This window comes from Balaenoptera borealis (assembly GCF_965194805.1).
Source record: "Balaenoptera borealis genome assembly, chromosome: 11".
Classification (NCBI taxonomy): domain Eukaryota; kingdom Metazoa; phylum Chordata; class Mammalia; order Artiodactyla; family Balaenopteridae; genus Balaenoptera; species Balaenoptera borealis.
The window spans coordinates 44,299,345-44,326,705 of record NC_138868.1 but is presented as its reverse complement, the minus strand read 5'-3'; the positions used below and the strand labels follow the sequence as shown (position 1 = coordinate 44,326,705).

Below are 27,361 nucleotides of genomic sequence, written 5' to 3'. Positions count from 1 at the left end.
CTCCCTTGCTCCCCGAGTGGTTCCACTGTTCAGCTTTAGGTCTGGCAATAGTGCGCACTCCGAAAGAGATTAAGGGACAAGGGAATGAAGTGGCAGAGTGTTCGATGCCCATAGATGGACCTGTTGAGACCTAGCTGTGGCTTGGCAACTGTGCCATGTTTTCTCTTCCCTGGAGCTTTCCCATGATTCTTTCCCTCCACTGGACCTCAAAGCTGCCCTGTGAAAGGATCTGGTCCTTATCACCATATAGAGTCCAAAAAGTGTTGGGGATGGGCTGAGAGTATCCGCTGTCTGGCCTCTCCTGAGCCTTGTCAAAACAAACAGGAGCGTATGATTGTTTATAGGAGCTAAAAAAAAAAAAAAAAAAAAAATCGTGACTGTGTTAAACCCAAGATTTTCAGGCACCTTTGGAAGTTTTTACAACCTGCTCTCAGAGGAGAGATGGGCTTTCTTGTGGCTAGATATTCATGTCCCTACCTAATGAAATTTGATGACACATGACGCTAGGTAGAGATACTTCTTTTTCCTTCTGATATCTGGATATTTTCAGAACTTAGATAATTTTATCCTATTTACATCAAACATGCAGGTAACTCTAGACTTTTATATCTGTATTATTTCGCGGAGGTATAATATGATTATGAATGACAGTAATGGACATTACATGGTTTAATTAAATTTCCTTTGCTGTGAATCAAAACCTTTTAGTCTAGTCCTGCAGTGCTATTTCTGGACTTCTCTTTTACATATTCTGATGCGTTAGGCATCAGGTATGACATAAATTCACTTTTATGAATTCTGCATCCCATAGATTAAATGAGATAATGCGTGCACGGTTGACTTAATGCCAGCCACATAGTAATTATTAATCAAAAAATGTTAGTCAAATTTGCATACTTTGTGCCTTTTAGGTGTTAGCTATTTGAAGAATATGGTCCTTCTTGGATGATAAGCATAAAGCTGATGTTTATGAAAAGGCTCCGTTTTCAAATGATCGTGGGTAGCATAGTAATTACATCCCAGGATTTCTCCTTCCGGGGTTTTTAGGTGGTCAGTTGGACCTTAGAGTATTACCCTTTTCCAAAAGGAAAAAGTACCCCAGATAGCCTCCTGCCACCTCACCCCCCAAAACAACAACAACAGCAGCGAACTCATTCGTCACCTGGAGCTGCCGGCCTGCTCCCCACCCCTGGGGCAGGACGATTTGGGCGCAGAGTTCTGGATGACTGATTACAGCACTGGGCATCCCTGCTGATGCCCCACGCTCTGGCATTTTGGGAACCAGTCCTGAGTCTCTCAGTACTCCACCAGGGCACAGATGAACTGGTCCCAGCATCTGAGGAGGTGCCAGTGCTGGGTCACCTCCCTGCTTCATTCATGAGTGCAACAGGTGCACAGTACCAGGGCTTTCCCCGCCGCTCCCCACCAGGGCTTTGCCTTCAACCAACCAGCCAACAAACCCAATGCGCCGTGGTGACAAATATTCAAATACAAGAACGTTTTCTTCTTGGCCTTAACAGATGCCTAAGCTGATAAGTTCATGCCTGGAAATGTATATGTAGATAACTTCCCATTTTATTACCTAACTGTGGGTTTAGGTTATCTTTCCTGAAAGGATGGGTTCCCTCACCACAGCTGAGACAAGGCTTGAAGGCACAGCATGGCCCTCAGGCTGTGTCCAGGGCTGCTTGGGGTCACCCAGCTGTACTCACATCTTGCCTCTGCTTATGACTTATGACTTTGAGTCTGTGGCAGAGGAAGAAATTTCAGATCCGCCAGATGAGACTCACTTCTCAGCAGCCCCAGCATCAACCCCTTGAAAACACCCTGCCCATCTCTGTCTGAGGTGTATACCCAGCCTGAACAGAAACAAGCAGCCACTCCAGATTTCCAGTTGCCAAGAGGCAAGCGCTAGAATCCTGTTTGCTTTGCAGCAGGTCTGCGAGTCCCATGTGGCATCATATTAAATTATATAGGCAGCCACTTGTTCTCAACCGATGTGCTGAGCTGAGAGTTGTGTTGAGCAGGCAGCCTTCTCCTCGGGAAACGGTTGAAAAGATCCTATAGCTCCGTAGACCTCCGGACCTCTGAAAACTGGCCTGAAATCAGAGGGTTGTGGGCTACCGCAGGGAGGGCTCAGCTCTGGGCAGAAGATACCATGATCGTGGCTGAAACCCTAGACCATGGGCTGCGGGGCATTTTGCCCTAAAGGTGGGTCAGAGCCTGGACGAAGTTGGACGTGCTGTGGTAGGGGAGGTTCTCTGTTGGGGGTGCCCTGGCCAGTTCCTGGTGCATCTCCCATGTTTGGGCTTCTGAGATGGTAGATGCCCCTCCTCTTGCCTCTGAAGGTTTTTAGTGTCAACCTGGCCTGCATTAGCCTAGCTCTGTTGTTAGAGATAGCTCTGGAGGGATGGGTGTGTGTGTGTGTGTGCGTGTGCACGTGTGTGTGTGTGTGTGTGTGTGTGTAAGATGTTTAGGGGTTGGGGGGGAGGAGATGAGGATGAACACAGAAATACAGGAGTAAAGGACTTTTGAAAGAAAAGATCGACCTCATTTTACTGCTTGCTGTTCTCTGCTCCTAGGTAAAGGTAAACCTAAGCATGCGTTCTGAAAGTGTAGCGAGAAGCTTTTGGCTTCCGTGAGCTATTAGCCTGCTGAATGCTTTTCCTGAGACCTAACAGGCAGCTCTGCTCCATAGCTGGAGCAGAGAGGGTGTTGTAATTCTCATTAGTGACAGTAATAGGAACTGGACAAATTTCTTACTTTAAGAGCTCATAATCAGTAATGCCTAATGGGCCTTTGCAATTCCCCCCCAATAGTTTGGAATAGGTAGATAAAGGTAAGAACTGAAATGGGTTTGATTGATGTGCATGCGAGTTCTCGGCAAGACTTTCCACTCGGTTTCCACCCAGATTAAACATGGCTTGAAAATTCACGTTTGGGTTTATGTCTGGGCTGAAATGCCACCCCATAGCTTTTGACAGGTTAAAGGTTACATCAATTTGGGCTCTTTGATCCAGCTTCTGAAAAGACCGCAACTAATAAAGGAGTAAAAAGGGTGGCTGTGAGCAACTTTTAGTCACGCGGGAGGCTGAGGGATGGCTGTGGTGAGTCAGTTTCCTTGGCTCCCCTGAAGATGTGTAGGGAGGACCTGGCTTCTTCCCGGGGCCCACGGTGCTTGTATCACAGGTTCACAGCTGATTGATGAGTCAGTGAACCCCAAAGTCACTCATTTGCACCCTCCGGGAAAGTACTTGTGTTAAAGGTCCCAGCCAGCAACTCTTGAGGGGAAAGAAGGAGACTGAGGGATCCTGAAGTTTCAGCTGACCCGGGGATGCTCCAGGGCAGAGCTGGTGTTTCCCTTTGATGGACTGGGGCAGTGGGTGGAGCAGACAAGGGGGGAAGGACGAGATGGAGAGAGAAGGTCCAGGACGACGCTGAGAGGCATTTCATTGTTGTTTCACTTACTTGCGTAGACCAATGAAGAGGAATATTTTCCCCTATACTTACTAGATAATTATATATTTTTTTCTTTATATAAATTGCCATGAAATGTATTTTATTAAATTTCCGTAGGGGCTTTGATAGACTGTTTTTATGGATTTTTATAATGAAGTCGTTACACATTAAGAATGTTAATTTATGCTTGCCATATTAGTTCCATTTTTTGTTTCCAGATTGACCTTATTCTTAGTTGCTTGCCCTGATCTGCCTCCTTATTTTATGAAACAAGCCTGTGGTTTCCTTCTACTTCTTAAGTACCATAAGGAAAAAAAAAAAAAAAAAGGAAAACAAGAACTTCTCACTATAGAAAACTTCTAACATATATATAAGTAGAAAGAATAGTGTGGTACACCCCCATGAACCCATCACCCACTTCAACAAGGGTTAATCCACAGCCGATCTTGTTTCATGTATACCTCCCATCTGACCCTCAGCCCCTGCCGGAAGATAATCCCAGATATATCATTTCAGTATATATATTTCAGTTATCGCTCTTAAAGAGAAGGATTTTAAAGAAACAACGATAATTATATTACATGTAGATTAAAATGCAATAATTCCTTAATATCTTCAGCTATTCAGTCTCATAATTTCGATCATTTCATTTATTATTTTTACAGTTTGTTGGAATCAAGATGAAAATAAGCCCCATGCATTGCAGTTGATGGATATGATCCCAGATCTCTTTTATTCCTTGAAAAAAATTTGTTGAAGAAACTGATTGAGTTCCCACAGTCTAGATTTTGCTAATTGTATCTTGATGGTGTCAGCTAACATGTTCCTCTGTCCCCTGCATCTCCTGAAAATTGGGAGGTAGATCTAGAACTGATGGTGGTGTGTCTCTTTGCGGGTGGGGGCAAGGAGAGGCATTACATCTGGTTGTCACTCATTTGTCAGGAGCCATTGGTGATCATACCTAGAAACCTTCATTCATTAGGGGTTTCCAAATAGTTATGTTCTAATTCATTTATTCCATCATCATCTATTAGCTGAAATGCTTTATAAACATTGCCTCATTAAGTATTTGATTGACACAGGTACAGTTTGCTTTAGAAACATAGGATAAACGTCAGATATTTTCACTGTATTTACCAGTTTTTAAAATGAATGGGTTTCCTAGCATCCTCCAGAGGTGGCTAGAGAGGTGTTTTGTTTTGTTTTTCTGTATCATTATTAACTCATGGATTTCACTATACTTGATGCATTTGAACCCATTGCAATTTTTATCTTTATTGATGCTCAAATTTTTCCGCCTTTGGCCAGTGGAAGCCTCTTTGATGTGATCCTAATCTAGTAGAAATTCATACCTAACTGGTTTCTAGCAATAAGATGTTCCAGGCTCATCTTATATGTTTTCTGCCTCAGAGCTAGAATCGGCCATTTCTCCAAGGCACCCTGATTCATTTTATAGGTAATGGCATTATTATTTAGAGGCCACAATCCAGGTGCTTTAGGTGTTGAACACCATTTTTTTTCCACCTCTGAAAATCCATCCAAACCACAGTCACCACTACCAGCAACACCACCACTCGTTAAAACCACAACGGCTGTCACCCCCTCTGCCATCTCCATCCGGCCTTCACCTTGCCTCCAGGCCACCTCCCAGGCTCTATAACACCCACAAAATATTCCTTCTCTAACCTGCCTGGGTGCTCTCACCATGCCACTTGACCCGAAACATCCCTCTGCATTGTGAAGCATTTTGTGGGCCTTTTTCTACTGCCTCTTTCACAATCCTGTCTCTCTTTATCAGCCCAAGACAAGGGGATAGATCATAATTTCTTAAAAGTCTCCTCCAACTTTGTTCTTGAGCTCTGCTGGCTTGCCAAAGTCATGCTTATTTCACGAGATCATCTCTGAGCAGTCCCTCTCTCTCCCAGGGCTTATACATGTCACTAGGCACACACTGGGAAAGGTGGGGAAGGGTGGGCTAACGGTTACTGAATGCTCACTGAGGCATGTCCTACTATGCTGGGCATTTCATATGTTATGTCATCTAAGCTTCATTCCAAACCCGTGAGCTAAGAATTATGTTTCCCATTTCAGAGGGGAAGAAAAGTTAAATAAGAGGCAGAGCTGGGATTTACTCAAGGTCTACCTTTCTCCAGAGCCCAGGCCAGCTCAGATTGCCTTGTCATGGTGGTATATCCCAGGAGAACTTCTACTTGGACGGATCCACTAAGGAATCTTTCCCGAGCCCTTCTGCAAACTTGCAAAACTCTGCTTTGCTTATCCTACAGTGGTTCCCCATTGCTTTCAGGAACAAATTCACACTTTGTATGTTCTGGCTCTTGGATTAAATCTCTAACACCTCGCAGACTCATTCCTCTCCAGCAGTCTTCCTGAAAATGTGCCTGTCCTCATGTCTCCAGCTGTTTTACATGTCTTGCTCCCTTTGCACCTGGTGAACTCCTACTTCTCGTTTAAGAAACAATTGAAGCATCTCCTTTGAGAAGCCCTCCCTGACTTCCACCTCCAGATGAGTTCAGTGATGCTGCTTTGGCTCCCCTAAGGGACTGTGCCGGACTCTGGGTCTGGGTCTTATTCATCCCTTTGACCCCAGACCCAGCACAGTGCCTGACCCAGGAAAGTTGCTCAGCAATACTGTTCAATGTATACTTAAACAAATGAATGAGTGTGTGGTACCAGCTATCCTGTGCTTGCTCACGTGGATAAAATGTTATCTTCTCTGAAATGGTCTGTACAGTTTCTTATGGCCTCTGTCACTCTCTGCTTCCGTTGAACATGTTTATTTTTGTCCATAAGTTAAATTATGCTCTGGGCCTGGAAGTTGCAACGGGCATGAGGCTCCCAATGCATCGCCTTGCACGTAGTCAAGACTCAATAATTATCCGTGGAATTGAATCAAATGGAAGGTTGTACAAAAGGAAGTTACAGTGGAAGTGTCGGGCAGGCAATCACAACACCAGACAGAGAGTTTAAGCATCTCTGATTTACTATAATTTCTTTTAATAGGTTCTCTATACAGAATTGCTGTCAACATGGATTGTTGGTTTAGAAAAAAAAAAAAACGGGGAGCTGCAATAACTCTTGTGATGCACAGCTACCCACAGCATTTTGCCACTGCTTCCAGGGCAATGGTCACAGATGTCTGCTCTGGGATAGGACTTAGTCATAATGCTGAGGAGGCCTAGATGATAAGCAAAAATGCTTCTACCTGAAGGTCTCGGACCCGCTGGCCTTCTTTGCTCCCTCGTTTGCTGCCTCCAGTTCCTTATCCTTCTCTTCTTAAAGCCCAGACCCACCCAAGATTCCTGTCTGGCTGTGACGTAGAAAGTGGAGCTGTCATTTGGCTGTGGGACTCTGCTGGAAGGGGGCACTGCTCGGGGCCCAGCATGGCCGCACTGTGCATTCACTCCAGAAATATGCGTGAAGCACCCATGGTGTGGCAGGTGCTGGCCGTGCAGTGGTGGGCAAGGCTTAGTCCTCTTGGCATATTCAAAATAGTGGAGGACACCGGGGTTCTTCAGATACGCGCACAGATGGATAATTATAAACCGTGCTAAGTGAGATGGAGAGAAGAGCAGAGATCTGTCCATGGAAGGGTCTGGTGCCGCCTTCTCCATGAAGCCGTCCCTGGTCCCTTCTGGCAGTGCAAGACTAGCCTGGTCTCCCTCATCGCCCAGAGCCATGCCTGTGTTGGCCCTCAGCCCACGAAGACTCTGGTGTTCGTGACTGCACGCTCCTAGGGCAAGGGTTCGTTCTTCTCTAGAATAGCGTGTGGCATACAGCAGGTGCTCAATCAGTACTTAAGACTGGGAGGAAGGGCGTGAGCACATTTTACAGGGCCCCATTGCATCAGATGAAAGAGTCATAGACTTCCCTCAGCACCATGATCATAATGGTGTGGCGATGAACTAGTTCCAAAACTTCAGCTCCGTCCCGAAAAGAGGGCATCTCTCCTCCGGAAAGGGTGGAGAGGATGAATAATGAATGGAAACCTTCAGCACATGGCCTGGCCTGTGCAGCATTTCAGCACAGGGTACATCCTTTCCCCTGCCCCCTAGAAGTTTCCTCGGGATGGCCTCGTACCCTGATGGAAGCAACCTGCCCAGCCGCGGTACCGGCCTCCTCTCAGGGCAGACCTGAGCCGGGTCAGGGGCAGAGCTCGCTTCCTGCTCAGCTCTGAATCTCCAGCGTGGGCATGTCACAGTCGGGACTCAGGGAGTGTTTATTTTGAATGGCACTGGTCTAGTGTCATAATAAGAAGAACGGAATTCTGCAGCACATCCATTCTGGTTTGCTTCTTCCTTGGAGAACAAGAGTATGTTCCCCTCCCAGATATGTTGCCAAAAATGTACCCTCTTAACTCCTTCCCAGTCTCCTGAGAATTGTCTCCTAGGGGAAGGGGTGGCAGATCCTGGTCCCCAAATCCCTGGGTGAGCATGGCAGATGCTTTTGCACTGAACACAGAACCCCCAGTCACCTCCTGTTTCATCCCGGCTTGGTAGACGGTTTGGTGCACACAGAGGGCTCCCCCCTTAATCTGACACCTCCACTTTTCTGTCCCAGGGCTCTGGCTTCAGAAGCCCCCTCAGTCCACACCCAGCGTGGCCTGGAAGTGTGGAGAGTAGCACCCGGGGGTCACCTCAGTAATGGGGAAGTCTCCTGGGGACACTGGGTCACTTGCCCACAGGTCACAGGCTCAGTAACGTGTACCCCCCTCACTGGCTCCTCTACATCTCTGCATCTCTCTCCTCACCCCTCCTTTCCCTGGGATTTCTTCCCGCTTGCAAATGACTTCAAACTAAGACACTGGGGAAAGGAGATGGCTAACCGGTAGAATCTTCTTCTAGGGAACTGCTCAGGGAAGTCTCCTAAACTTTCTGAACTTTAGCTTCCTCATCCATGAAAGAGAGCAAATAGCCTGTGGCCTGACCCTCGCGTTGGGCTGTCATCTGGTTCCCCAGAGACCCCACATTCTGCACTTGCCGGTCCCGGTGCCTGAGCGCCCCTCCCCCTCCCCCCGCAAAGCTGGCGAATGACTCAACCCTCCGGACTCAGCTGCCTCCCCCCAGGACTGGAAACCACCTAAATGTCCAACAGTTATGGAATGGTTAAGTAAACGTATGTGCGTACCTTCAGCAGAGGTTGAGAGAGCCAGTTAAAGGGATATTTTTGATGGCACGAGGAAATATAATGAGATTATCTGATACTATAAAAGCAGGCCATAGAACTATGTACCCAATATGTGTGTGTATGTGTGTATGTAAAACATAGAAAAGCTTAAGAAAATATAACATTATCTCTAAGCAGTAGGATTATTTTCTCAGTTTTTTAATATTTTCAAAGTTCTCTTAAATGAGCAGGTTTTTCTTTTCTAGCCAGAAATAAGTCAACCTGTTATTTAAAACAAAAATACTCCTCAAATGTCACTTCCCTTTTCATCTGTCCTCATAGAAACTGAGCCTCCACAGAGTGACCAGACAACCTGTAGGGCTCAGCATACACAAGATTACTCCCCATGGAACTTTCTCCTGGTTTTACATGGGAATGTAGAAGTGACCATGTTTTAGATGTTTTCATATTAAAAAAAAACCATTGTTACATAAAACTGGGACAACATACAGTGTAGTGTTAAGGATATGAACTCTGGAGCCAGCTGGCCTAGTATCAAATCTGGGTTCCACTTTCTAGCTGTGTGGCCTTGCTCAGGTTACATAACCTCTCTGGGCCTCATTTTCCTCATCTGTAAAATGGGGATAATCATAGTACCTACTCACTGGATTGTTGGGAAGATTAAATGAGTTGATATATGTTTTTTAAAAAAGGAGCCACATCTGCATGCGTGGTACAAAGGAAGTGCAGCGCAAGTATGTGTTCTCTCACGGGCATCATCATCGTCGTCCATTCAAGAGAGAGTTTCCACCAACAGTGCTCCTTCAGGACAAACCACTGACTGACCTTCAGACAAATCCAGAATTAGCCCACCAGTGAACTGATCCAAACAAAACACAACAATGCCATGGTCACTCACTGACCACACCCCTACCCAGAGCCCTTGTTTCAGCGGAGGCCACCACTTGGGAATTCCACTGGACTGGTACTCGATGTGCACTTATTAAGCAGCCTTGGGCCACTGCAAAAATAAAGGACTGGCTTGTTCAGGATTAATAAATAAGAAGGATATAGATATGAAGGTCAAAGAGCCACAGAGAAAGAAATGAAGAAACTTGACTCCAGCGATACACAGAGATAAGAGCAAGTGAGGTGCAGAGGCTGCCCTGGGTGCCTGGAGCCCTACTGGCCTTCCCATGGCCTCTGCTTATCCCATGTGTTCCTCTGTTGCTCCCTCCACCTTAGAAGGATGCTCTGCTCTCAGGACTTGGTTCAGGACTGCGTGGAGGACCTTATCATATTGCATTTCAGTTTGTGTGTACCTCTTCCCCCTCCTCCCCCAACTAAAGCATCCTCTGAGCACTTACTGAGTGTGTAGCAGGTGCCTGGCCCTGTACTGGTCTCTCGTGGCCACCACAGGTAGCTGCTCTTCAGGGATCTACTGACCCCAGAAGGGAAGTACTTGTTTGTCATTGTATTCACAGCTCCTGGCCCAGCCCCTGGCACCAGAGATGCCCACACATGCTTATGAAAGAAAGAGATAAGCAGTGCCGGTTCCACCCTGGCTGTCCTGGGTCGCTCATTGTACCCACACCTCACATGTAATTAGCCAACATACCAGGTCAATTTCTGTAGTCTCCCCAAGGCTGTTACCAGCGCTTAGGGTACATGGATGCACACAGATGCACACGCATGCACAACAGCTTGGTGTTTTCCATTATAAACTCCCAGGATGGCATACCCACACCACTTTCTGCTTAAGTAAGAACAGACCTTTAAAATCAAGAAAATGGTTCTGGTTCTAGATCTAAAGAGAGAACGGACATGGCTTTGGCAAAAGAGAAAGAATGGTGATGTATTTGATGCTGGGCCCTCTGTGCCTGTGCACTGTTTTCAATTCCCATGACTTACTTGAGACCTCACCAATGTTTCAGTTCAGACAGTTTCAACTCCCCAAAGCTAGCCAATAGTTCATCCATCTCCCTCCGTGCTTACTTGCAGTTGGAGGGCAACTGAATCATTGGTGGCTGAACAATGAATTAATGTCCAGGGGCCATTTGCCTGGCAGCCTTCCAGCTCTGCAGAGATTATAAAACTGACCAAAACTAAGACGCTGGTGGGAACTTTAAGACTCAGGACTATAGATCCCCCTGTCAGCTCCCATCACAACACCAGCCTCTAAGTTCCCTTTTCTGGCTGTACTCCAAGGCCGGAGGTCAGACTCTGGTGACTAAAGAGCTGTGTCAAGTAGAGGGGAGCGTGGGGAGACCCTGACAGTCTGCTGAGGCCACTACGAGCTGGCTCCCATGTTTACCTGATGCTTTATGTTAAGGCTGCTGAAATAAGTATCCTTTTAGTTAAACGTAGTAAAACTCCTCTGGTTTAAGGGCTGGGATGGTGGGGGTTGGGATTTTGCATTTCCTTTTGACAGTCTCACCCAGAAGAAAAGTGAACCCACATGTGGTAGGCAGGGGTGAGTATTGAGAACAGAACCCCTTAACCAAGGGTCCCCTTAACCCAGAAACCTGTTATAGGCAGGATAATGGCCTCCCAAAGAAATCCATATCCCAATCCCTGGAATCTGTGAATATGTTAGCTTACATGGCAAAGGGAAATTAAGGTTGCAGATAGAATTATGGCTGCTCATCAGCTGACTCTAAAATAGGGAGGTTGTCCTGGATCATCCAAGTGGCCCAGTGTAGTCATAGGGTACTTAAAAGTGGAAGAGGAAGGCAGAAGAGGAGGTCAGAGTACTGCAATGTGAAAAGGATTTTCACCCCCCATTGCTGGCTTTGAAGATGGAGGAAGGGGGCCACAAGCCAAGGAATGCAGGTGGCCGCCAGAAGCCAGAAAAGGCAAGAAAATGGATTCTCCCCCAGAGCCTCCAGAAAAGAACATGCCCTGCCAATGCCTTGATTTTAGCCCAGTGAGACCCATGTTGGACTTCTAACCTACCAAACCATAAGGATAATAAATCTGTGTTGTTTTCAGCCACCAAGTGTGTGGTGCTTTGTTACTACAGCAATAGAAATCTAATACCAAAGCCCATGATGTAAAGGCCCCATCAGGGACAATGGATAGATAGAGTTTCCAGAGCAGTTCCGGAGAAAGCATTAAAGACACCTTCAGTGACGGTTATGCTAGTGGGACAGACCTCTTCTTGGGAAAGCAGAAATGACCTTGCCCAGCATACTTAAGTTATGAGGAAGCTCTGTCTTCTCATCTCAGCCCTGGAAACAAACCAAAACACCAGGCAGTTTCTTCCTGGAAACAAGTTCCACTTGGGAATGAGTACAGCTTGCACTTGTAGGGCTTTGAAATGGTCTTTGTGCTTTGCCTCCTGTGCAAATGCTTCTATAGGGCTCAGCTAATGTTGGACAAATTACCACTCTCTCCTTGGTGATGGGAAGAAACATATGTCTCTTAAAATCATGGATTTCCCCCCAGTGAACACTCTATTTGGTTAGAAAAATAGCAAATTTGGGTTGATTTTTTTTAATAGACTGTTTTTATAATACTTTTGGATTTACAGGAAAAATGCAAAGGTAGTACAGAGAGTTCCCATATGCCTATGCCCAGTTTCCCCTCTTATTAACATCTTACATTAGTAGGGTACATTTATTATAATTCATGAACTTATATTGATATATTATTATTAACTAAAGTCCATAGTTTATTCAGATTTCTTCAGTTTTTACCTAATGTCCTTTTTCTGTTCCAGGATCCCATGCAGGATACCGTATCACCCTTAGCCATCACATCTTCTTAGGCTTCTCTTGGCTGTTACATTTTCGCAGAATTTCCTTGTTTTTAATGACCTTTTCACAAAATTTAACTCAAAATGATCACAGACCTAAGTATAGAACATAATGTATAAAATTTACAGAAGAAAACATAGCAAATCTATGTGATTTAGGGGTTTGGCAGTGAGTTTTTACATATAACACCAAAAGGACAATCCATGAAAGAAAAGTTGATGTTGGACTTCATTAAAATTTCTACTCTGTGACAGATATTGTTAAGAAAATGAAAAATGTATGGTCTGTATCTAGATTAACTTTTGCAGATGGACGTCCAGTTCTAGCACCATTTGTTGGTACAACTATGCTTTCTGCATTGAATGACCTTTGCTCCTTTGTCAAAGATCAGTTGACTGTATTTGTGTGGGTTTGTTTCTGGGTTCTTTATTCTGTTCCATTGATCTGTGTGTCTACTCTTTTGCCAGTATCATGCTGTCTTGATGACTGTAGCTTCATGGTAAGTCTTGAAGTCTGGTAGTGTCAGTCCTCCAACTTTGTTCTTCTTTAATATTGTGTTGTCCACTCTGGGTCTTTGCCTTTCTGTGTAAACTTTAGAATCGGTTTGTCGATATCCACAAAATAGCTTGCTGTGACTTTGACTAGGATTACCTTGAATCTATAGGTGAACTTGGAAAGAATTGACATCTTAATACTCTGTCTTATAATCCATGAACACTGACTATCTCTCCATTTATCTAGATCTTCTTTGATTTCTTTCATCAGAGTTTTGTAATTTTCTGTATATCAACCCTGTGTACATTCTGTTAGATTTATATCTTAGTGTTGCATTTTTGGGTGCTACTATAAATGATATTGTGTTTTTAACTTCTAATTTTAATCATTTATTGCCAGTGTATAGGAAAATAATTGACTTGTGTATATTAACCTTCTATCCTGCCACCTTGTCATAATTACTAATTGGTTCTAAGAGTACGGATTTTTTCTGTTTCATTTTGTTTTGGTCAATTCTTTGGGATTTTCTACATAGTTAATCATGTTATCTACAAACAAAGATGGTTTTATTTCTTCCTTCCCAATTTGTATACCTTTTATCTGCGTCTCCTGTATTATTGTAGCAGCTAGAATTTTTAGTATGATTTTGAATAGGTGTGGTGAGAGGAGACATCTTTGCCTTGTTCCCAATCTTAGGGTGTAAGTATTCCAGTTTCTCACCACGAAGTATGTTAGCTGTAGTTTTTTGGTAGATGTTCTTTCAGGTTGATTTTTCACATAGAGAAAAATTGTTGGGATTTGCCGACCAGACAGTGTAGTTGTCTCTAGCTGCAAGAACTTCTGGCGGGGGGCCCTTGAGCCATTTAGAAATTAAGGGAGCTTGAGTATCTTTTACGAGGGCCAGAAATTAATCATTGGAGTCCTGATAAGGATCTGGAGCAGCCGACGTATCTCACTGGGGTCCACTTGCACTGAAAGGGAAAACATCTTGCTTATCTTCTTGCCCTCCGTCAGTATGTTGTCTGGGTTTTTCATCTGTAGACACAGGGAGCAGGGTCCAGGGCGTGCTGGAGAACAGATGAATTCGCAGCCCTTGACCCTCTGGACCCCACCTACTTATTTGCCCCTTGTTCTTCCCCGCATTTCCCCTGTGTGCACCCTGCATTCCCGGTGCTCAGACATAATCACGACTCTCTCAACACCTGCCCTGTTGGTCCACACTTTGCTGTTTATACACAAGACGTGCTTTTTGTGGGGCACCTGTGTCAGATGAAAATTTAAGTTTTTCAAAATCCAGTTCACCTGGCCCCCTTTCTGGGAATCCTTCCCAGTCAGTCTTCCACATCCAAAGTTATCCTTGTTCCCCCCGAGCTCCCACAGCCTCTAGTTTACACGTCTCTCACCCCTGAGTGCAACATACTGCCCATTGTGTTTTTCTGTGCCTGCCCCTCCAACCACCTGTGAACAGATTGAGGCAAACTCATGTCAGATCCCCAAACCCTCATCCCCAGTGCTGACCCAAGGTCTGCTTCAGAGGAGGTGCCTGGTAATGTTTATTGGTTGAAGGAATGAAATTACTGGCCTTGCATAAATAGACCCTTTTGTACTCTTAGAAACCTCTCTCCATTCTTCTCACCATAGTTGTTTTCTACCTGGTGTTCACTGAGCACCTGTATATATATTCTGGAGTGTAAGAGATGCCTGCAGCTATTCAGTTTCTCATGGAAAAAAAGGAAAAGGAAATTACTATTCATCGCATCCGTCAACTTTATAATCCTGGTGTTCCATGTACTAGGTAGGTACCTAGAGGCACAGGAGGCAGAGTGTATACTGGAACAAAATGAGGGTTCTTTCAGCAGAGAAAAAAACAAAATCAATATTGGAGAGGAAATCAATAGTGTCAGCTATACCCTTGGGTTTTTTTGTTTGTTTGTTTGTTTTTTGTTTTGTTTTAGTTGTTTTTTTTTTTTTTTGATGTGGACCATTTTTAAAGTCTTTATTGAATTTGTTACAATATTGTTTCTGGGTTTTTTTTTTTGTTTTTTTTTTTTGTTTTTTTTATGTTTTGGTTTTTTTGGCCACAAGGCCTGTGGGATCTTAGCTCCCCGACCAGGGATCAAACCCACACCCCCTGCATTGGAAGGTGAAGTCTTAACCACTGGACCGCCAGGGAAGTCCCTACACTCTTGTTTTATACAGAATTGTTTTATACCGAACTTCAGAGAGGTTAAGTCACTAACATAAGGTCCTGTGGCTGATAAAAATAGAAGTAGGATTCAAATCTAGCTCTTTCAGACTCCAAAGCCCATCTGTGTACTTTTTCTGCTGCGCAGCTGGGTGCAGAGTCAGACTGTGTTTCCCAGAAAAGCCAAGCCCCCTCTCTCATGGTGAGCACTTCAGGAGTTGAAGCAATCGCCCTGCTCTCCCAAGCCCGACCTTCAGCTGGGCATTTAATCTGTTCATTAAGTTATGACTAATGGCGCCACGAGACACCGAGGGCTGCACATTCAGACCTAGTTTTAGATTGTTAGAGGCGGTTCGAGGGATAAACATCATATTCATATTCTATGCCGAGAAAATTCAGTTGCAGCTCTTTCTCTTTCAGAGCATAAGGATGGCGAGGGGCTTCTGCTGGGTCCTGCTTTGGTTTAATAGAAATGAAACGTCCAAAGCATGCGGGCTGTTTTGGGAATGTGGCCACTAATGCAGCCCCACGGGGCGGGGGCCAGGCCTGAACTGGGCAGTTTGCATATTCACTTTTACAAACAGTTGGCTCCGAGTCAGCAGTTAATGGGATGGGAATGATGTTCCTGTACCAAATCATTTCCTGAAAAAAAAAAAAAAACATTTCCAATTGCAAACATATCTCAGCCTTTCTTCTCGGGTTTGTTTTGTCTCTGTGAGTGAATTAAAGAGGCAGGGCAGAGGGGAGTGTTTCTTACTGGGGATTTTTCATCTGAAAACATTTTTAACAACGATCTACACAGAAAAAGAGATCCCGTTCAGACCCACCTTTATATTTGGCTGCAAATATTGCATTTCTAGTCACGCGTTAGAGGTGTAAATATCTCTATATTCACAAATTGGCTCTGGCTGTACAACAGTCTTCGGACAGAGGCAGCTTTTTTCTCTTTACAAAATGTATGCTGGAAATGCTGCCCTAGAAATGTGCCCACACACGCACACACAGGGTCAGGCCAAAATACAGTTTTTTCCCCTAAGGACAGGCTGAAATCCTTCTTTACATCCTATACACTGCTTTGCTAAATTGTGCTTCAGCTTACAACCTGTGCAGTGGAAGGGTGGTCTTAACTGTTTTTTTCATTTATTCAACAAATTGTTCTTGAGTGCTTACCATTTTAAGTAATAATAGCAAATAATTACATAGCTCTTACTAGTACCAGACACTCTCTAAGTGCTTTACATATATTAACTCATTTAATCTTCTCAACAACCCTAGGAGGTAGGCAATATTATTATCGTCCCCATTTGCAGATAAGGAAACTGAGGTATAAGAGGTTGATGAACTTGCCCAAGGTCACATAGCTAGTAAGTGATAGAGCCTGGATTTGACTCTAGGCAATCTGGCTCCTCTTTGGAGACTAAGAGCAAACAAAAGGGAAAAAGTGCCAGTCTTCCCACGGCTTACATTCTGTTAAGGGGGGATAGCTAACAAACGTAGAAATAATAGTTATTTCAGATCGTGATGAGTGCTATGGAGAAAATACAATACAAGAGGGAGGCAGGGGGCTAATCAGAGGGTCCTGTAGGAAGGAGTTGGGGTTTTATTCTGAGTATGATGGGAAGCCACAGGAAGGCTTAAAGCAGGAGAATGTATGATCCTGTTTATATCTTTATAGATCATTCTGACTGTGCTATAGGAAGTAGACGGGGGCGGGGAAAATGCATCAGAAAGCAGTGGGCTGGTTAGAAGGTGGTTCTGGTTATTTAGGTGAAAGATAATGGGGACCTGAACCAGGATGATGGTGGTGGAGCTGGTGAGAAGTGGTTGGAATAGGGTCTAGGGTCCTGTTTTGGAGGTGGAGCCCACAAAACTTGCCGATGTATTGGCTGCAAATGGTGAGGAAAAGAAGTGAAGGGTGATTCCTCAGATTTTGGCTTGAACCCTTATGCAAATGGTAGTGCCATTTACTGAGGAGGATAAGAGTAGGGGATGAACAGGTCTTGATATGGTGTTGCTATGGTGAGGGTGAGGGTGCTGAAAATCACGAGTTCTGTTTTGGATGTGTACATTTGAGATCTCCACTAATAGACATAAGAGGAGACATTGAGTCTAGAGCTCAGGGTCAGGCCTAGGCTGGAGATTTTGTTTGTTTTTGTTTGTTTGTTTCTGGGTCTTGTTTTAATAATGGCTTGACTTCTGTTTTCACAACCCAGTGATGCTGGGTAAAATAAAACCAATAGAGAATAAATTAGGTCAAACTTGGTGGCTTTTGTACATGAAAAATATCTAGGAAGAGGCTTCATTTTTATCCTATCCCTGATTCTGTTGCCTTGAATTCACTTTTAGATAATTAAATCTTATTAATTTTAAAAATATATAATAAAGCATACATCAGGCTGCAGATTTAAACATGGGCATCATTTGGATCTATGGGATTACCTAGGACGGCGCCATCCAACTGAATCTCCTGTGAGGAAGTCTACATTCTCACTGTCCAATGTGGTACCACTTGCCCCTTGTGGGCCACTGAGCACTTGAAATGTGACAGGCGCAACTAAGAAACTGAATTTTTAATTCATTTGAATGTCAGTAGCCACATGTGGTTAATGGCTACTGTATTGGACAGCACAGACATGGCCGGGGGTGGTGGCGGGGAGCGGACACGGGAAGGAGAAATAGATGGCAGCAAGAGCTAGTCTCTTCAGTGGCCAGTAAACCCAGTCTCACACCCACACTGAAACGTGACTTTATTTCCATTGCCCGTTGCTTGCGTAGCAGTGCTTGTTAAGTAGTGGAAATCTTGCTTCTTTGTAAGAAACAGCCTGGAAAAGAAAGCAAACTGCTAGTCCTAGGAGGAGTGCTAGAAGACATTATAGAGTCTAACAGGAAGCAGTTGTTCTTCGCTGGAAAGCAAATGCAGTCCTATACCTGTAGAATCATTTAAACCTTGAAGGTGTCACTTACGTTTTTCAGTTATGTTTTATGGGGGTGGGGGGAATTATATAGAGTGGTGGGTGTCTGTGGATTTGGAGATTCAAGATGGTGACTGGCTGATATCCCATATGAATGTCAAGATCCCACAGCAACAGGACTAAATACCAGCTTCATAATGCGAGTTGTGTCCTTTAGGGCAGAGTGGGTTTCACTCCCTTTCTTAGGCAATCTCGTTCCCTGTCCAGCTGCAACAATCAGTGAGTTTGCTAATATGAAAGAACTCTTTGTAAGCAACTGCCTTGTGCTTAAGAGTTCTTGCAAGTATATGCTGGCAATCGGTGAGGCCATAGTCCATAAAAATAAATAAAATGGAAAGATGGGACATTGCTTTTACTAAAGGTTGATTGCAGCTGCCATATCAGCCCTTTAAGAACCCTTTGGTGATCAGTGCTTTCAGAGAAAATGGTCATTCTGTGCTTAACTGGTGCAAAGTAATTACTCAAACTGGAATTGAGTAGAGGTGAGGAGATTTGAGCCACTGCTTTTAGGAGAGGTAAAAATCCAAGGTAAGTGCTCAGCAAGGGTCCATCACACAACTGGTTTTGTGGTAGGGATTTTTATTTTTCACTAAGGCTTCATGTGAGGGTTCAGTGCATGGAGGGAGCAGGCTGGAAGTCTTTAGTGGTCATGGACCTCTTGTTATTTTTCTTGAGGACAGTGGAATCATAGATTTCTAAGATTTGGGGAGTAAGAAAGAACTTACTGGTCATCCTGCCCAGCTCTTCATGTTCAGCTGAGGGAACGGGCCTGGAGAGGTGAGGTGCCTGGCCACAGGGCCCATGACTCCTTACAGCTGAAGGGACAGGTCCAGAGCCCAGGGAGAGGCCAGAATGAGGTACTCTCAAGCAGCAGCTGGGGCCAGGTAAAGGAGGGAGGCGGGATAATCAGAAAAATACTCAGGGAAGCCGAATCAGGAGAGAAGTCAGAGGAGGGTTGAACTGAGGATGGAAATGATCTACAACATACATGTAGCCTCAACGTGGGGACCTCGTTCATCCAGTCAACAAAGAGTTGTCAGGCGCACGCTGCACCAGATGGCAAGCCCTGGAAGGAGGGACAGGCAGGAGGCAAGGGCAGAGACTTAAGAGAAACTGCAGGGCCCACCTCACTTCTGTTTATCCCGAGATCATTTCCGAAAGGAGGCAGATTTCTGTGCCCTATTTCTCCAGGAAAACGAGTGAGGTGACGGTCAGAAGAGGTGAGATGAAGGGGACAGTTTGGTCCTTTTTAGCAAGGAGAGGCAGGAATCAGATGCAGGCTGAGCCACAGCTATAGGCTAACCTTGGTGCTTTTATTTCTCAATCCACATTGATACGGAACACGACTGTTACGAGCCCCACCCCTTGTTGTCTGTGGGCTACAGTGTGACTCTGTGCTTCCTTCTTGCAGTGTCAGAGCTTCAGGAGGAGGGCATGAACGCCATCAACCTGCCCCTCAGCCCCATCCCCTTTGAGCTGGACCCTGAGGACACAATGCTGGGTAACGGGGTCTCTTGTTCTCTGGGTTAGCCTAATGCCTTCAGGTGGGACCACCCCACTGACTGTCTTTTCTTTTTAAAGAGGAGAACGAAGTGCGAACAATGGTGGATCCCAACTCACGCAGCGACCCCAAACTTCAAGAACTGATCAAGGTAAGAGGAAGTTAGAAGGGGCTTCAGGTGCCTCCCAGACTCAACAGGTGTCTCTAGACCACGCACCCTGTGCAGGCACCACACGAGCCACTGCGGAGAGAATAGAAAGGCATGGCAGTCCCTGCCCACAGGCAGCTCGCGGTCCAGTAGGTGGACATCGACAAGTTAACAGAAGTGGGACATGACAAGTGCCCAACGAATGGCGTTGACCATAAGCACCGGAGAAGTTAGCGCAAATAAGTTCCCATTTGCCAGGATCCTAGAGCTCACACAGTCCTTTCACCACTTTTCTCAAGGACCCTGTGAAGTAAGATCTAGTATCATCCCCATTTTACATATGAGGAAACTGAGACTCAGAAAAGCCAGATGGTTTGTTTATGGTCACAGCTGAGTGGAGGAGATGGGGTTCAAACAGAAACGAATGAGATGAAATGAAATACTGTGCATAATGTACTTGGCACAGTGGCTGACAAATGGTCACCCTCAAAAAATGTTCATTTCATCCCCCTTCTGATTCCTTGTCCTGTGTCCTTCTTCTTCAGCTTCTTCAAGCTGCACTTAGAACAAAAAGGCACTGGGTGCCAGAGTGATTCGTTCAAAATGCAAATCTGAATATATCATTTTCCTGTTCAAAACCTGTATGTAGTTTCCTCTAAGAACTGCAGGTTGAAGCCCACAGTCCTGGGGGTGGTGTTTGAAGCCTCCATGCTCTGGCTGCCTCTTTAACCTCAGATAATCCCTGCCTGGCAACACGAGGACACCGGATCTGTTCGCCTTGGCTCCCCGTACACGCCTGCGCACCGTGCTTGCTTCGGCCCTGCCACCACCAGGCCTTTGGTCATGCAGTCCCTGTGCCCAGGGGCTCTACCTGCTCTTCCCCTGAAGCCAAAGTTGGGTCACATCCTCCAGGAAGCTTTCTCTAAACCCCAGGGCTGTCACTCAGCCCCTCTGTGTGCTGCTGTGGTTCATGCATTTAGTTCTGTCACTGTAGTCACCACATGGCATTACAACTATTCATGTACTTCTCTGTCTCCTTCGCTAAATGGTGAGCTGCTTGGGGTTAAAGATTCTCTCTTTTTTTCATCATTGTACGCCCAGGATCCAGCACAGAGTATGACATACAGCAGGTATTAATAAATGCTGGGTGGGTAGATGTTGGATGTATGGATGCACGCATGGTTGGATGGATAGGTGGATGGATGGTTGAGGGAGAGAGGGAGGGAGTGGGAAGGAAGGTAGGGGAAGGGGAAGAGAGGGGAGGGAAGGCGAGGGGAAGGAAGGAGGGAGGAAGGGAGCAAGGAAGCCCCTGCCTTAGGGCAGTAGAACAATGTGCTTTGAAGGCACAGGGCTCCAGCCAGGGATGGAAACCTAGCCCAGCTCCCACCTGTGTTGTAAAGGCAATTACTTCTGCCAAGTCAAAGAAGTCAAACACAAAAGATGATGTTCCATACAGGTGAAATGGTCAAAAAGGCAAAACTGTAGTGGTTGCCTGAGGCCTGTGATCAGGGCAGGGGACAGAGCACAAAGAAACCAAAGGAACCTTCTTAGGGCTAGGGAACTGTTCTGTGTCTTGATTGTGGTGGTGGTTACACAACCGTGTACAGTGACCAAAACTCATCAAACTGTGTACTTAAAATTAGTTAATTTTATTTTATATAAATAATATCTTCATAAGCAAAACAAGAGGTTAAAATTAAAAAGGCAATGGCCTTGTGCAAACTTCAGTTTCCTTACCTGATGCTACCTGCCTCTCGGGTGTTGTGTGGATTACTTGGGTGAGGCATCACCTGGAATGCCTCTGCTGGATGCCTGGTGCACGGAGGACTCTCAGGGAATGACGGGGGCCAAGATACAGACCAGGCAGGAGACTGCACAGCCCCGCTGAGAGGGAGCCTGGTGCGGGGAGGAGAGCGTGTGCTTTGGAGCGAGGTGGACAAGAGCCCGATTCCTGTCTCCGCTCACAGTTAGCTCTGTCCTTGGGCAGATACGTTTACTTCTGTGTTTGATTTCCCCTCCTGAACACAGTAACCACCTGGTCAGATGTCACAACGGGAGAGTGCTTTATTTATGAATAAAATCTGCCCTTACTGACCGTTTGGTTCTTGCCGCACGTAATTTTTTTTTTTTTTTTTTTGGCTACTCTGCACGGCATGCGGGATCTTAGTTCCCTGACCAGGGATCGAACCCATGCCCCCTGTAGTGGAAGCGCGGAGTCCTAACCAGTGGAAGCGCGGAGACCACCAGGGAATTCCTGTAATTCTTTTCTACCACCTAGTGTGGGAGGTATCTTCAACCTCAGTTATAGAGGTGGGGAATCAGAGGCTCAGAGCAGATAGCTAGCTTGCCTTAGATTCATAGGTCACAGAGGTACACACACAGAGGTCCATGGATGACAGAGGTACACACACACACACACACACACACAGATGTCCATAGATCCCAGAGATGCGCAAATTAATTAGTAGGTAAAGTGGGGTTTTCAACCTCAGTTTGCATAACTCCAAAGCCCATACTCTTGCCGGTACAAAACCACACAGCCAAGCACTGTGCGAACGTTGCTTGCCATTCGGGAAAGGAATGGTAGCGGCCAGAGGTATTAGCAGAGACACGGGTGCCATCAGCACTAGAAGAGCTCATACCTGAAAGTTAACAGGGCCACTGGGGCTCCCACTCACAGCTTGTCCACATACTGGGTCATTTGGATAGTTCTGTTCCTTTCAAAATATGAAGTTCATTTAAATTTTAACTGTCCAGGATGAGAAAGCTGGTCTGTAAGAAAATACCCCATGACTCTTCTCTTATTCTCTCTCTCTCTGTGTAGGTATTAATTGACTGGATTAATGATGTTTTGGTTGGAGAAAGAATCATTGTGAAAGACCTGGCTGAAGATTTATACGATGGTCAAGTCCTGCAGAAGCTTTTTGGTAAGAGGAGAGTTGAATATTGCAGTGGGTGTCTTTAATCTCCTACTTTAGAGTTGTTCTCCGTCCACAGCAGTACACCTGGAATGGAATAGGAATGGGTCCTGCGTGGGATAACAGATCAGTTAGATGTCCTCTTGGGATGTTTTACATGAACGCATTGCAAAGGGAGTCTTTGTGACCAGATGGGGCTACTCCCCCTCACAGCCGAGGGTCATCAGCATGGAAAGACTCCACCGTACACTGGAATACATGCCTCACCCTCTCCAGAAAATTGTGCTCCTGTGACCTCTGTAGGTCTATTTACGTGTGTGTGGAGATGCATGTATGTGTTTGTGTACCGCTCTCCTATGGACCAGTGTGTATGTATGTGTGTTTGTGTGTGTATGTGTACCTCTGTGATCTATGGCCCCGTGTGTTTGTGTGTGTGTGTGTGTGTTCCTCTGCGTATCTCTCTCTAGGTTGGTGCAAGCATGCGCTTTGTGATGCTTGGCCCCTGTGCGTCTCCAGGTAACTTGCGTCTGGAAGGGTATGTGTCCCTGTATCCATTCATAGCTGTTGTGTGAAAGTGTGGAGGAGGCGGGGACGGGAGACTTCAGGGTGAGCTTGGTGATGACAGATTCAACTTGACTGGATTTGGACTTCCCCTCTCTGCGCCCCACTTTCTCTCATCCTAACCACTGCCCCAAGTTCTAGACTTTCATTCTTAGCTGCCCACTCCACTCGGCACCTCCACCTGCGTGCACCTCACGCTGAGCTCATCCACTTTCCTGAAGATGTTCCTGCCCCTCTGAGTGACTAGAACCCCTTCCCTCTTCCTTGCCCCCCCATGGCTGTGGGGTGGGGCAGGGGGGTCTCCAAGGCCCGTTTCTTGCTCAGAATTCTCTCCCGCATCCCTCCTCCCTGCAATTTTCACTTGTCTGAACTGTTGAAACAATTTCCCAACTCACCTCTTTGCTTCCCATCTCACCTCCTCCAACCTGTTCCCCACACAGCTAGCTGAGGAATCTTTTTCAATTGCAAGTCTCATCTTGCCAGTACTCACTCTCCCCTACCTGTGGGACAAAGTCCAGGCCTATTAGTACAACATTCAAAACATTTCATCATCCGATCCCCAGCTGTCTTGTCAGCCTCACCTCTGACCACTCACACACGTGGCTCATGCATGTAAAGTGCTTAGAACAGCACCTGATGCGCAGTGAGTGCCCAGTCAGTGTCTTTCGTCATTTCCTTGGTGGTTTTGTTATGTTTATGAACACCATCACCACATTATGACATACGCCGGGCATATCCTCACCTCTCTACTTTTGCACTTGCTATTCCTTCTGCCTTTAGGGCCCTTCTTCCTCCTTTACCCACCGAGGCAAACCATTATTGCTCATCCTTCCAATATCTACAGTCAACTGAACGTGCCTCCCTCTCATGCCCCTCACAACCCAGTCACATCTGGAAGAGAGAGTCATGCTGTCGTCTGTGTTCCCTCAGAAATAGATACACACACATGTATACATAACATGCATGTCTTTATTACATGGATACACATGCATGTACATAACATACATGCCTTTATTATATAGATACACATAGACATATACATAACATACATGCCTTTGTTATGTAGATACACAGACGTATACATAACATAATGCTTTATTATATAGACACACACAGACATGTATACATAATATACGTGGCTTTATTATTATAGGATAGTCCATGTTGTTTGTAGCTGTTTACGTAAGTGTATGTGGGCTTCTCAAGGAAAGGAACCTCTTTGCATTTATTTATCCAGTCTTCTCCAGTACTAACATGTTGCCCAGCACTTAATCAATGTATATTGAATGAATGAATGAATAATATAAAATCTAGTAATTTCTAGGAAGCTAAGCCGATTCGGTACTCAAACGTCAATATTAATGAGTGTTCATATCTAAAGGCTTGTAAATGCAACTGAACACGGAGAGGAATGAAACATCTTTGGCACATGCAGATGTGAAAAAGCCGTGAGCCTCACTGAGTATCTCTCCTAGTGACTATAGCTTTTAACCCCGCCAGCAAATTTCTAGTCGGGATCTGAAACTGTCTGGAAATGTTCTACGCTGGGCTTTGAAAGCAGGGGTGGAACATGGCTGTGCAGTGATGGAACGTGGTCATGAGCAATCTCACCTCCGGGAATGGTTACAAAACTGTCCAGCATCATCTGTGCCGCCCCAAGTCAGGCATCAAGTACAGTCAGGTTAGCTCATCTCAGATCTCAATGTTCATGTTGAAAATGTGATTCACAGCGGAGATGATGCCTCTTTTGTCAACTTAAGCGTAGAACCGTTGTAGGTCTAAGGCTAGACATACACATTCAAAAGCTACAGGCAGAGTACCCAGTGGAGAGAACTAGTTTGCAGTTGAAAATATGTGTCAGGAACTCCTGGGAGGAATCAGTCTGGAGACGGAGTTTTGGGTGACCCCTGTGACCTTGAGTTCCCCTCTGGCTATTTTTCTTTCCTCTTTCCCAACCACGTTTCTCAAAATAATGTTTGGCACTCCCTGTTCTGCTTTCCCACCACTGAGCGTTCACTCCTTAGGTACAGGCTGGGTGCCACCGCCTTCCCATCAACTTTTCCTTCCCAGGTCACCAGTGTCAATTGAGAGCTCTTCTTACGCAGTAGCATTTGACACTACTGAACATCTCACCCCCCCTACCCCAGCCTGACGGTTTCTGTGACCTCATGCTCCTCGGGTCCTCTTCCACCTCTGACACCCACTTCTCAGTCCTCCTCGTCTGTTCTTCTTTCTGTAATGGTTGGGGTTCCTCCACCTTCCATCCTTGGCCCCCTTCTCTTTTTCTTTCATACCCTCTTCCTGGGTGATTTCATCCACACCTATAGTTTCCACCATCAGCTATATGATCATCATTCTCAGGTCTCTATCTCTGGAATGGCTTTCTCTTTGAAGCTGTAAGTAAGGTTATCTTTCACCTGCCCACCTGGCTGTCACACAGGCACCTATAACCAGACTGCCCCAAACTGAGCTTATCTTCCTCCTCCCCAAGCCCAATCTGTTTTCCACCTTGAGGAATGCTATTATGACCACAGATTACAAACCTGGGGGTCATCGTGGGTAGCTCCTTCTTCTTCCCTCATCTTCTGTTACTCACAGTTCTGACAACTGTGTTCCCATATATGTGTGTGTGTGTGTCAAACCGTCCCATTTGTTTTTTATTTTTTTTGATAAATTTATTTATTTATTTATTTATTTTTGGCTGTGTTGGGTCTTCGTCTCTGTGTGAGGGCTTTCTCTAGTTGCGGAGAGCGGGGGCCACTCTTCATCACGGTGCGCGGGCCTCTCACTATCGTGGCCTCTCTTGTTGCGGAGCACAGGCTCCAGACGCGCAGGCTCAGTAGTTGTGACTCACGGGCCCAGCTGCTCCGTGGCATGTGGGATCTTCCCAGACCAGGGCTTGAACCCGTGTCCCCTGCATTGGCAGGCAGATTCTCAACCACTGTGCCACCAGGGAAGCCCCAAACCGTCTCATTTCTTAATCAGTTAGTACACGTGCAGCTCTTGGAGAAGTGCCTGGCTCACTGTGTGCTAGGTCAGGGGTGGCTTTCAACAATATTTTCCAGCCCCACTGCTTCCTCCTTAGCTCAGAACCTCATCATTTGTCTTAACTTCTCTGGCTCCAAAATCCTTTTCTCACATTAAGCTGTTTCCTGCCTTGGTAGCACTCTGAAGTTCTCCCAGATCTTCTTTATATTTCACTATTTGTCTTAACACTTAAACCCATAGCCCATTTGTCAGTGTTTCTTTAAAACTTTTTTATTTTGAACTAATTTTATTTATTTATTTATTTATTTTTTTAATGTTATTTATTTTTGGCTGCGTTGGGTCTTCTTTGCTGTGTGTGGGCTTTCTCTAGTACCTGCGAGCAGGGGCTACTCTTCGTTGCAGTGCGCGGGCTTCTCATCACGGTGGCTTCTCTTGTTGCGGAACGTGGGCTCTAGGCACGCGGGCTTCAGTAGTTGCGGCACACGGGCTCGATAGTTGTGGCTCGTGATCTCTAGAGGGCAGGCTCAGTAGTTGTGGCACTCGGGCTTAGCTGCTCTGCAGCATGTGGGATCTTCCCGGGCCAGGGCTCGAACCCGTGTCCGCTGTATTGGCAGGCAGATTCTTAACCACTGCACCACCAGGGAAGCCCCTTGAACTAATTTTAGACTTATAGTAGAGCTGCAGAGACAGTCCAGAGAGTTCCCGCCTCCCCTTACTCAGCTTCCTCTAATGTTAGCATCTTACCAACCATAGCGCAAGCATCAAAACTAAGAAATTAACCTCGGGCTTCCCTGGTGGGACAGTGGTTAAGAATCCACCTGCCAATGCAGGGGACACGGGTTTGAGCCCTAGTCCGGGAAGATCCCACATGCTGCGGAGCAGCTAAGCCCGTGCGCCACAACTACTGAGCCCACGCACCACAACTACTGAAGCCTGCGTGCCTGGAGCCCGTGTTCCACAACAAGAGAAGCCACCGCAATGAGAAGCCCGCGCACCTCAACAAAGAGGAGACCCTGCTCGCTGCAACTAGAGAAAGCACGCACACAGCAACGAAGACCCAATGCAGCCAAAAACAAATAAATAAAAGTGAATAAATTTTTTTAAAAAAGAAATTAACCTCAGGACAATGCTTAATTGAATCACAGGATTTATTTGGATTTCACCAGTTTTTACATTCATGTCCTTTCTCAGTTCTAGGAGGTAACCCAAGATGGCCCATTACATTCAGTTGTCACATCTCCTGTGTCCCTTC

At 45.7% G+C, this 27,361-nt stretch overlaps 1 protein-coding gene across 2 annotated transcripts in view; it reads left to right on the top strand.

Annotated features, from left to right (window-relative positions):
* The window catches only part of PARVA (parvin alpha), a 184,684-nt gene that overhangs the window by 84,478 nt on the left and 72,845 nt on the right, over positions 1 to 27,361 (top strand). For both annotated transcript variants that reach the window (XM_082341609.1, XM_082341608.1), the window contains 3 exons: positions 19,405 to 19,494; positions 19,575 to 19,645; positions 22,467 to 22,569. In XM_082341609.1, the coding sequence (XP_082197735.1) occupies positions 19,405 to 19,494; positions 19,575 to 19,645; positions 22,467 to 22,569 (264 nt within the window). The remainder of the gene's footprint in view (positions 1 to 19,404; positions 19,495 to 19,574; positions 19,646 to 22,466; positions 22,570 to 27,361) is intronic.